This window comes from Salarias fasciatus, chromosome 7 (genome assembly GCF_902148845.1).
Source record: "Salarias fasciatus chromosome 7, fSalaFa1.1, whole genome shotgun sequence".
In the NCBI taxonomy this organism is placed as follows: Eukaryota; Metazoa; Chordata; class Actinopteri; order Blenniiformes; family Blenniidae; genus Salarias; species Salarias fasciatus.
The window spans coordinates 8,865,117-8,877,141 of NC_043751.1; the positions used below are offsets into that span (position 1 = coordinate 8,865,117).

The 12,025-nt window shown below is 44.9% G+C and overlaps 1 protein-coding gene across 1 annotated transcript in view; it reads left to right on the plus strand.

Annotated features, from left to right (window-relative positions):
• agbl1 (AGBL carboxypeptidase 1) overlaps positions 1-12,025 on the plus strand; it is a 32,421-nt gene that overhangs the window by 16,266 nt on the left and 4,130 nt on the right. Inside the window, exons 3-16 of the mRNA XM_030096048.1 lie at positions 1,852-1,915; positions 2,313-2,459; positions 2,662-2,793; positions 3,006-3,099; positions 4,868-4,905; positions 5,440-5,648; positions 6,932-7,097; positions 7,343-7,410; positions 7,815-7,931; positions 9,130-9,310; positions 9,492-9,582; positions 9,715-9,972; positions 11,740-11,823; positions 11,941-12,021. Coding sequence (XP_029951908.1) covers positions 1,852-1,915; positions 2,313-2,459; positions 2,662-2,793; positions 3,006-3,099; positions 4,868-4,905; positions 5,440-5,648; positions 6,932-7,097; positions 7,343-7,410; positions 7,815-7,931; positions 9,130-9,310; positions 9,492-9,582; positions 9,715-9,972; positions 11,740-11,823; positions 11,941-12,021 — 1,730 coding nt within the window. The remainder of the gene's footprint in view (positions 1-1,851; positions 1,916-2,312; positions 2,460-2,661; positions 2,794-3,005; positions 3,100-4,867; positions 4,906-5,439; positions 5,649-6,931; positions 7,098-7,342; positions 7,411-7,814; positions 7,932-9,129; positions 9,311-9,491; positions 9,583-9,714; positions 9,973-11,739; positions 11,824-11,940; positions 12,022-12,025) is intronic.

Genomic DNA, 12,025 nt, shown 5'->3' on the forward strand with positions numbered 1-12,025 from the left:
TGGAGAACATTTGTCACTTTCTTGAGTTTCTTTGCCGTTCGAGTGGATTTGGAGGCGTATTAAACCGAGTGATCTGGAGGAACGCTGCTCTCAGTCTGCAGGGTTTTACCGTCCTGCTCGTCCCTCGATGGGTCTGTAAGGCGAAACTTTTGCGGTTAAACAAAGCTATGCGGCGGCCCTGTGCGACCTGGACTTCTGCTATCAGATGTCTTCTTAATGAGGTACATGCATGTATGCTGGGAGGTCAGCAAGAGGTCACCAAAAGGTCAGCAAGAGGTCAGCGGCGCAGAAAAAGAGGTGCAAAGAGACAAAAAGAAAATTGGTGCGTTAAATTTGACGCTAAAGAGAGTTAATGTGGAAACTTTGCTTCCAGTCAGACTCATTCAGGACTTCTTCTTGGTGATATGAGCAACAAATTATGTGATAATGGTGAAAATTATTTAAAAAAAAAAAAAAAAAAGTCATGACTTTAGCAGTTCATCTATAGTCAGCGATAGATCAGTAAAACTGAATAGGGATGAATGATAACAATAAGAACTATAAAAATATCAATCATGTCATAATTTATTCAATTTCAATGTTGGTGAAATAAATATACATTGTGGCAGGATGGTATAATCCGTCGGTATGGGATGAAACCAAAACAGATGTATTTTGGAATAGAAGGAAAAATCACATTTTAAATCCAGTTGACAAAATCTAACTTTCCTTTCGGACATATTTCTAAGCTTTCAATGATGGATTCTGGTAAATACATTTATGAAAAGTAAATGACCTGTGATGGTGGTCATTCATTTCTCACACTTACGGTGTAAAACAGCTCTGGATAAAGTGAAACCTTCAAAAATTCATTTGGCGAGAAGTTTTCCACTTTTCGGTATTGAAATGAAGGGAGGGAAGGGGAGCTGGTTTGGAGTTATTTTGTGAAACAGTGAGAATTAGATGAAACTGTCTGAATTAAAATGTGGATAAATATGGTGATTTTCTGACTTTGATTCAAGACACTTTTCAGTGAATTGCTTTGACGTGACACACTGTGAAGTTGATCAACTTTTGATACATTTCCTCACTGAAATATTGAATTTACTGAAATATTTTCTGCTGTGCAGCAAAACAAAACAAAAACTAAAAATGTTTGTTGACTTTTGAAACCTGCACAGACACATGATGTATTTCCATCTTGGACTCGTAGCTTTTTTCCACTTTTTGTGGACGTGCGTTGAGCCAAACCTGAATATTTCTGGGCTGATCCTTATTTATTCTTCTCTCATGAACAGTTATTTTTATCGACGTGGGATTCGTTTCACATCAGACTCAATTCGCAGTGCCACAGCCACAGGCTAGCTGCTAGCTGCTAGCTGCTCGCTGCTCGCTGCTATGTTCCAGTCGGCTCCTCCAGGATACAGGGATGTGGGGCTGCTTTTCATCACAACATTTCTCACCAGCTCCAACTACGAACAAGCAGATTATTGGCAACATAAATACACTGTCTGCATGCGGCACACTCAGCTATTTATAGCATGCGAATAGTTGGCCATTGGCGGTGGTCTCTTTATACAACACGCATTTTAATGACTGGCAGGTTTTGGCCTGGGCGGCAGATTTCTGTCGAAACAGCAGAATTTAATCAGACAGATCCTGCAGTTTGCTGCGCCTGCAGACAGCCGTCAGCGACCGAGCCGAACGTTTGGGATGAGAAATCCCCGCAGCAGCGCTGGCGGCTCCTCAGCAGGAGACACCAGATCGGTGCATGGAAACCGGGACATGTTGTTTATTATTTTCTTTTGTTTCTCACACACATCAGACAGCTGATCTGGTTTGTTTTCTCCTTCTTTTTTGGAATTCCTGCAGAATGTGAGGGATGTGGAGAGCACCTTAAATATCCTGAGTGTCCTGGATGAACTTCTGTCAGCCGGTAAGCTCCACACCATCAGCTTTGGACCAACGAACCAAACTTAGTGTCAGGTTGGCGAGTCGCCGGTGAGTCCAGGAGCGAGCTGCAATCAGAGCTGCTTACGTATCGATAATCCATCACGATGCCAACAAGACACGAATCATACAAGAACTGCAGGAACTGCAGGAAGCTACAGAATTCAATGCCTTCGTGTTCTGCATGTCAACGCATTTGGTCAAACTGATTGAGCCTCAACTGCCTCTTAATCTTTATTTAACCACTTTACAGGCATTAATAAAGGATATCAGATGTTTCTGACACAGAATATGTCTACTTTCTTTTTTCTTGTTTGTTTTTTGCCAAATTCAAACTTTTCTCTGAACGTCCTTTGGTCCGTCTCCTCTCTCTGTGTGTTCAGGTACAGATCGTCGCATTCACTACATGATCACTAAAGGAGGAAGCGAGGCGCTCCTCACCGCGCTGGTCAACAACTGCTGCGTTTTCACTCCCAACTACACCGTCCTGCTGCCGCTGCTGCACCTCCTGGCCAAAGTGGGACACAGAGGTGAGGAGGAACCGGGTGACCACCCGAACCCGAACCCAAACCTGAACCCTAAAGCAAACCATCACAGACACACACAGTGTTTGGGAAAATCTATGAATTCTTTACAAAATGTGAATGGAAACCTGTATTTTTACTCAATAAAAACAACAAAAACTGTCCTGAATTATATGATGTTTCCACTTGTTTTGCTGTGTCGTTGCAGACCGCCGTATCGGCGTGAAGGCAGAGGATGCTGGAGCTGTGCTTCTGGTCCTGAAGCTGCTCAAACACAACGTCCATCATGCCAGGAGGGCTGCAGCCTGTCTCTGGGTCATCCGGGTCTTCTCTTCCTCAGGTGGGCACAGACCTTTCTCCACATGATGGACTGCTCGTGTAAATCGGATGATACTCCTGTTTCACTGTGTCCATCTTTGTTCTTCTCTTGTCGCAGTATTAACGGAAGGTTCCTTAGTTTTAATACTAATCACTTGCATTGCTGCATATCTTCTCAGAATGGATTAATTCAATTTCAAAGCAATGAGGCTCAGACCTGTGTTGTCCTTGTAGTTTGTACTGCCAAACTGATTGGAGAAAATCAAGGACTGGACATCATCTACCACCTCATTCCAGCTTACACCACCAAGCACCTGCAAACCATCAAGTGAGTACACAGGCACTCAGCATTTGTTGTTGCACGCTTCCATATTTAGCAGCAGTAAACCTTTCTTTCAATCTTTATTTCAAGCAAGCTTTGTACATAATTGTACATCTGTACAATAACTATACAAATAATAGTGTTATTGGTGCTCGAAAAAGAGTAAGGAGAAGACGGACTTTGTAGAGATTTGCAAGATTGTGCAGTTTGCTCCCCATGTCTGTTGGATTTTTTTGCTGTTTCTTGATGTATCTTGCTGTCTTAGCAATATCGCCGCTCTTCTTGTCAAGTGATCGTTTAAATAGACATTTGTTCCCTTGAGCTTGCATTGTTGATTTAACAATGCTGTTTTCATTCTTCCTGTTGACAAACCAGAGGGTTATAGCGGGTGTGTAGTTACTCTTCTAGGGCCGAGGGTGGAATGCTTCGATGTGATCCAGGTTCAGCTCAACTCCATTGCTCCAGAGAAAGTTTTGCACCTGCAGCTCCACAGAACACGCCTCCAGCTCCTTGGTCACATCCATGCTGCTGCACCTGACCACCATGCGCACATACCAGGGTGGTTTTATCAGGAGACCGGTGATGACCAGTCCGTTCATTCAGGAGTCCTGCTCGAGGTCGTCCTCCCTCCGCTCCAGATCAGCAATCCCTTTGTCTTTAGCTTTATTTTGGAGGCGCAACTGTTTAACCTCCTCCATTAGGGTCAAGAGCTTTTGCTTCTACATCCGGACAGCTGTTACCTCTTCGGTCAGGAAGTCCAGAGACTTCTTTCGGACCTCGTTCTCTTCCGGCTGTTGACTCTTTGGGCGACCCATTTTATCTGAAGTGGTCCGTTACCTTGCTCCAGTTGCTTGTGTAGCGCTGTAGTGGTCGGGTGTCTCCTGCTACTAGCAGCTAGCTAGCGTCTCGATGCTGCTCTCCGTCCCAGTTTCAGTGGTACTTTTGGTGGATAGTTGCATTAGTCAGGCCGGCCCCTCATCTCCTGTCGTTTGCCAGGGCGGTAGAAAACTCCCTAGCCAGTCTGGAGAGCTCTGGCTGAGGGGGTACAGGCTGCTGGCCTGGTATAGCTGTTCGTTGTTGGAGCTCTCTGGAGGCTCAACATTAAAAAAAAAAAAAAAAACAGATCTCAGTCTACCTTCTGCAGCTTGGCAGGTTTTCACAGTTCCAGACATTAAAATACAGAGCTGAACGTCAGCGTGTGATGCTGCCAACCTGGGCACAAGGTGGCCATTGTTGGACAGTAGCCTGAACCTGTTGGAACTCTGTTAACCTCAGAAAGTAAGAGAAATCTGCAGAACCAGACTCAGAGACTTTCTCTGGCTCCAGTTAGGGCTAGGGAGAAAAGGATCGGACCGGCAGACGTGACGGGAGCTGGAGGATGTCAAGGGGAAACATGGTTAGTGACAATGGAAAGAGGCTCGGTGTGGGTCACTCAGCAGCCTAAACCTACAGCAGCTTCACTAGTAGATGGTCCACAAGCCCTGTAATGCTGTAATGTAGAAAGCACAAGGTGGAGCTGTGGACAGAAGCTCAGTTATATCACAGCAGCGTGTCGCTGGAAGACACCAGTGTCCTTGAAGGCTTTAAGGAGTTTTCTGGATCATGGCCAGAGCTTCCTGCATCTGATCCTGATCTATCTGAGGACTGAGCTGCCCATTCCAGTATGTGAAGGCAGAGTGCAGCCGGCACAGCACAGAGTAAATGTTCTAAATGTTCTCGAGACTGGACTGACGAGTCACTTCCATACTAATGTGTCTCTTTTTCTTTGTTCTAGGGCAGCAATCAATGCTTTAGCAGCTCTACTGTGCACAAGTAAGTTTTATTTATAGCTTTCGTCTTTTACCAGCTGATCATTCTCATTCTCATCATCACTACTCTAAGTCGTCTCTCATGTCGTCTCATCTTATGTCGACCACCATGTTATTGGTTTTTCATTGGGAGTACAGGAAATTGATGAGTTGAAATGATGTTCATTCACATGGAAATGGAAGAAATGCTGAAGCATGAAGGGCCACTAGGGGGTGCTGGTGTTGGTTTTTGTAATGAACCCACACAAATGCACATGGAGAACAATACATTCTAAACATTCACAGTGGAAGAACTGCTTCCTACAGCTGATTTGTGACTGTGCAGTCGCAGTATGTCTGCCATCTGTACAGCAACCGAGTCAGAGCGTTCTCGACAAGTTAAAGTTTTGCATTCTCACTTGAAAACACAGCTGAAATGTAGTGGGGTCCAGGTGAAGAAATGTTCCTCTGATGAAGGCTGAGCTGATCTGCATCACCTTCACCATCACCATTAAGATAACAGTAATGTCTTCCCCCACTCTCTGTCCTTCCTTCACAGGGGCAAACATCAGCTCTGTGGTCCATAAAGGTTACATCTCGGGGCTTTTGTGGCTTTACAAAGACTGGCACACCAAAGACACGCAACATGTCGCAGTGGAAGTCCGCTACGCACTGCTCTGCTGCCTCCATAAGGCCACCTGCAGTACTGCAGGAAGACAGGCCCTGGTGTCCGACGGAGGCCTCGGTCTTTTGTACGAAACAACTCAGGTGAGTTCTAACTATCCCCAATGAATCAATACACAGTCTTTAAATGTGTTCCTTCTCGAGGTACAAGAATCAAAGTCTTGAAATTCATGTTTGGATCATGTCAGTCTCAGGATCAATATTAGCTTCCTCTTGGACGCTGGTAAAGGAAAATATAACATTACCTGATAGGTGAAAAATTCAATTTTAATTGAGTCTAATGCAACAACTCAGTTTTCTAATTAGGTGGCATGATTCTTAATTAAGAATCTGGAGTGTTAAGGTGACGTGAATGCTTTGAGTAAACGCCTCCTTCAGGTCTTAGCACCTCACAGAAAACCTAATAAGATGTGGTATTCCTCAGAGTTGGAACAAGATGTTCCTGGAAGTGTCCCCGGATCACATTTCACCAAACAGACTGCGGACTCCGGTTTCTGAGGAGTCTGTGATATTTATTCCAGTCCACATATAAACAGGTGGGCAATCGGAGGAAGAAGCTGGTTCAGAAAGAGACTTTTTTACTAGAGGGGCGAGGTCTGTTAGTGAGTCTGCCTGTGAAGGCGTCCGGCGTCGCTGTTCGGGGTGAGGCAGTCCACTGTAACCTGATTTACTGGCTCCAGTCCATGAAGCTCTCACTGGCCCGTTCGTCAATACGTTGTCTTTTTACTTTAACCTCTGGAGCAGCAGTAACCACAGTGGCTGAGCCATATAGACAAGAAGAAGGAGTTGGACCTACCTGGTTCCCCTGATCGCCAAGCTGAAGACATTCTGAAGAGGAACTGTGAATTATTCTTTGAACTGGAAACTGACGAGGAGCTGCTTTCTAAAAACGGACTTTATACGTTAAACTGTCAGATTTAATCCACATCAGTCTTCTCCCAGTCAACATTCTATGAAATACATTAGAATTGAGTCATTTTGAAAAAAAAAATGGAACAAATGACTGTCTTTTTTCTCTAAAGCTGTCAGAGGATTTTTGCTTTGGTTCCTCTTCTGTTCTACAAGATCCTGCAACCTTGAGATGGCATGTTAGCATAGCCTCACCTAATGCTAATGCTACTTCAGTAGGGCTATGGTAGCTAGCTTTCACAGCTGATCACTCATCAATCCACTCAGATCTCAGCTTTATTGTATTTTTTAAAAAGGGTCAAATCCACAGCAAACTTTAGAAACTTGCATTAAAAAATTAAGAGACAGCAGTTCTGATTCGCTAAGCTCCCGCCTAAAACCGAACATTTTCTTCTTTCTGTGGTCTGTGGTCCTGTGTTGTGTGTTCCCCTCTGTGTTGTGTACCGGTTCCTCTGCAGAGCTGCTTGTCGAATAAAAGTCTGGAATGTTTGGTGGAGCCGTCGGTGCAGCTGATGAGGAAATGTCTTCCTAAAACCCCCCTGCCGCTGACGTCCGATCAGTCTGTGTACACCTTCCCCCTGCCCGGACGACCCCCCGCTGCTCCTGATGTGGGCGTGGCCACAGGTAGGGTCAGGCCCCGTGTTCGGATCCACCGAAAACACAACTTTTTGAAAATGGCCCCCAGTGTGGAACTTGTGGAAAACAGCACCAGTCTGTTTCTGTGTAGACGGGAGGGAAACACAACTTTTTGAAAACCACATGTTCGATACCTCTGGTTTAAAGGTATTAGTGTCATCAGGGGTCAGAGGACAACATCATTTTAGGCAAAACTTCCTGATTGTAATGCTGTGGTTTTCATTTATGTTCAGAGGAGAACAGCGAGGACAGTGATTTTGAAGAAGACAAAGATACTCAAGAGGCCGACGTCAGAGACTACGTAAGTGTTTTGTTTTATTATCTGAACCCTTCCATGTAGAAGCGTCTCTGGCATCACTGGTACTTTGTACCGTAACATATGAGTTCAAGTGTTCAGAGAATCAAGTTTAATGGGTTTTATTTCAAATTACTATTAAAAAGACACCAGTGATTATAGCAGTATAGGCGTGATTTCAGAGATGTGTGTGAAAGTTAAAAATGAATTCTGTGAACCCCCCCCCCCCCCCCCCCCCCCCCTTGTGGGCAGATGGAAGAGCAGTGATTTCAGATGTAGTGTGGGACACGATGTCCTGCGATATCGCATTTCTTCAGTTTGACTTGTTGCAGTATCAATCAATGGCCCTTCATTCCAGTTACACAGAGTGTGTGCGTGTGCTTTACTGTGTTGTGTATTTGTGTGTCCAGGACGACGACTTGGAGACCGACGTGAACAAACTTCGTCACCGTCCCGAACCGGACAGGTCTAAAAATCAGCTGTTACAGTACGGCCGCCTCTGTCCCGAGCTCACACATGATTTTCAGGTATGTGTGTGTGTGTGTGTGTGTGTGTGTGTGTGTGTGTGGGCGTTCTCGTATTTCTATCCTTGTTGGGGCCAAATGTCCCCACAAGGATAGCAAAACATGGAACAACGTGCCTTGTGGGGACCTTTTTCCGGTCCTAAGTAGGAGAAACAGTGTTTTCTTGACCATGTTGTTGTTACTGAAAAAAGTAAAAGTGCAAAAACATTTCTTTAGGGTTAGGCTTTGTTGTGGTGTGGGTTAGGGTTAGGGTAAGGGTCAGGGTTAGGGGCTAGACATGAATGGGAGTCAATGGACGGTCCCCACAAGGATAGAAATACAAGACTGGGCGTGTGCGTGTGTGTGTTCATGAAGCTTTACAAAACGCTTTCACTGGATAAAGATCTTACCGTATTTTAGTGCTAGATTAACATGATATTTACTTGTTTGATATTGTGGAGCTGAGTAGGATCGTTTGCAGATCATGTCCTCATGAAAACTTCTTTTTTTCATCTTTACATTATTTTCCAACAGCACCATCTTGTGACGGAACATTAGATTTGACATTTGAGACTTAATCCATTGAGAAAACCTTTCAGGCTTTGACACAAATACATATTCCACCTCCTGAATGAGCTCCAGAATGAGACTGATCAGTCAAACTTGGTTTGGAACAATCTGTATTTTCCTGCACCGAATCTGTTCCTGCGGGAAGTTCAGAGTAATTCCAGCGTATGAAACCCAGCAGGACGCTCCGGAACACTGGACTGATTCCCTCACAGAGCCTGTCTGAAGCGTTTTTGTTCCATTTCAAATCTTCCATTACTGATCTTTGAAGAGAGTTTTCCTCGTGTCAAGTTATCTCTTCGTCATGACACACAGAGAGAAAGTACAGACACAACAGGAAGTGTCTTTACTGGTCTGGTTGATGGAAACCAATGGAGAAGTCACGACAACAACTGCACCCGCCACAACCACTAACACCATAAAACAGAATGCTTCTAGTTTTATTTCATTGTTTTGTTGTCTCATGTGCGATTGTTCAGTTCTGAATTTGCATTTTATCTCGCTGGGTGCAGAATTAATCGCCCAATGGGTGAAGATTTGACTTGACGTGATGCAGATTCTGTACCAGTTTGGATGAAACAGGGAGATGCTGTTGAAGCATCAGTTTTATTATGCTGGCTGATGTGTGTAAAGCGAAGTAACGCCTGTGTTTCAGGAGCTGAACCTGGCCTCAGAGTCAGAGGAGAGTTCGACGGCGTCGTCGGACGAGGAGGCCGTCCTGCTCAACAAGCTCACTCCTGAATCCTCCAGGAGGAACAGAATGAGACGCTCTGCCAGCACAGACTCCTCCAACTCCTCCAAATCACAGAGAGAGTCTGTGAAGGGACTCACACCAGGTCAGAGCTGGCCAAACTGAAAATCCATCAACAAGATGCTGAAACATGTTCAGAAAATAATGGCCTGAATGATGATCTCTCATGTTCTTACACAGCGTTCAGGAGGAAATGATCCAATCACACATTCTGTTTATGTTCTCTGTGAGAAGCTGAGACTCAACTGATGTCCATTCCTCACCAGGCACTCCTCCGCGAGAGGCAGCTGACCTCCACAGTCACAGTGGACTGCTCAGCACCAGCCCCAGCTTCAGGACCATGATCAGAGAGGCAACGTAAGCTTCGCCATGGCTTTTTCTATTAAACCGTATTTAAGACGTGTTACATCCTTGAGCTGATCTGTAGCTTTGTCTTTCTCAGTAACTTGCTGTTTGCCTCCTGTTTGATATTATCATCTCTCCTCTCAGGGGAGATGCGAGCCTTAACGATAGGCTGGATGACGAAGAAGATCCAGGACAAGGATCTCCTCAGTTTGTCATGATAGACAGGTTATTGGAGAGACATGGAGGATGTATTCCCCACCACGATCCCGAGCTGTACTGCGCTATAGCTGCCAAAATCACATCTATTCCAGGGTTCAACATCCTGGCTTTTCCTGATTTCTGGGGTCACCTCCCTCCACCAGGAAATGAAATCATGGCCCCACGCAAGCCCAAGATTCAGAGGTACTGAGGACTGGTTCTGTTGACGCTGATTTGAAAGAGAATCACGACATGTAAACTGTTATATTTCAGCAGGAGTTTGGGCACTGAGTCTAAAAATGTCAGCCTTTTTTTCTATCTTTGTCATGGAAGAAGCTGCTCCAACAAAACCGAGATGCAGCAGCAGCAGGACATAGGATCCAGGTCCAGCAGGTCTTCTCATTGCTCCTGACTCTGGGGAGCACAGCTTGGACCAGATGACCACTCAGTCTCATACATACAGCACCTGAAAGACATGACATATTGTTCATTCTCTATTGTCTTAGCTTAAAACAGTTGAATAGTTGTCACTACAATGGCGACAAATGGGGACCCTAAACATTTTAGGGTCCCCATTTGTCACCATAGTAGTGACAATTATTCTTTCCAGGGTCCAGACAAGTCAAACACTCGCTACATAACACTCATAGATACTCACAAGATCCAGAAACATAGCATCTGCTAGAGATGCAGGTATGAAAAGACACTCATGCACTTCAGGCCCCCCTCGGATGATTTCTGTTGCAAGCTCTTCAGCGCCATCCTCTGGTCCAGGATTTGAAAGCTTCTCTGATGGTCTCTGAGCAGATCCAGGGTGAGGTTGGACCCCCTCCCCCCCTCTTCCATTTGTCTTGCTGGATCCTTTTCTTTCCGCTCGTCTGGTTTGAACTCAACTGAAACGTCTTGTTTCCGCTCTTTGAAGCACGACACTGTCATAGTGCTATTTTGGGATACCTTTCACATCATCTCAGATGTATTTCATGTTATCGTCCTCGTTTGGTCTCACATTGCCTGCCTGCCCCACCTCAGTGTCCTCGCTGTGGTCCCACTCCACCCTGATTACCCATGATTGTTTCTGTTTCTGTGTGCTCTCATATGTCTCTCTTCACTCTTTGAACTTGGCTTTTGAATCTTTGTTTTTGGGAGAAGTTTCTGATTTGGGATTTTCCCTCCAATTATTATTAAAGACTCTTTTTAATCAAGAACTGAACTGATCTGCACATCAACCTGAAAAAGAGCCAGGTGAGGTGTCTCAGTGCCTCAGCGGCACCTCCAATCACCGTCACTGGAGAACTGGAGTGCACTGAAGATCTTCCATCCCTCAGATGCCTTATCTGAGGGGCCGCATAAAATCATGGAGGTCTACCTTAACAAAACCAGAGGTTCCTTCAGTCGACTCCAGAACATCCGGCCCAATAAGATCACAAATGAGTAACTGCATAAGAAGACGACCAGTATGGATATGTCTTTTGAGATTAGGGCTCACAGGCTGGGATGGTTTGGTCTTGGATATCCAGAGGAGCCATGAGGTGGACTCGAACTGGAAGAGAAGCGCCGATCAAGAGGCAAATGATCCGGACAGGATTGGGTGGTTCTACAGAAAGTTTCCTCCTCTGAGTCTAGTTCAGCAGAAAGTCTCTGTTGAGTCTCTGGGGGGACTTCTCTTCTGCTTGTTCTTGTGAAATTGTTGGTTTTTCTCTGTAAAAGTGCCCTGAAATGACCGTGTTTAGTTTGCCGCGACAGATCTAAAATTGAGCTAAATTGAATGAAGTCCTCAGATCAAAGACTTGTCAAATTCAGAAAGAAATTGAGCAAATTGAGAAAACTGCTGTTGTGGGTCACAATTTCAAAACAACAAGGGGTCAAAGGGTCTTGAGCTCATGTTACTATCCACCTGCTGGGAAAATAACTTCACAAATGCCAGGAAAACACTAAAAGATTTTGTCCTATTTATTCCCTTGTTGTTATCAGGCAAAAAGTGTTTGAAGATATCCGACGGTTCCTCAACACAGACGACATCATCAACAAAGTAGTCTTTGACCTGGAGGAAAGCAAGTAGGTTATCAATACAGCCAGTGAGTGCTTACAACAACAGCTTCTCACACGTTTATCTTCAAAATTGAAATCATTTATTTTTCACCAGGCGGGTTTCACCCTGTCTTTGTCTTTCAGTCCTCAATATCACCCCGAGTCCTTGAATTTCTTTTCAAAATTTGAATGTGGAAACCTGAGAAAGGCAATTCAGGTGCGCAGGTAT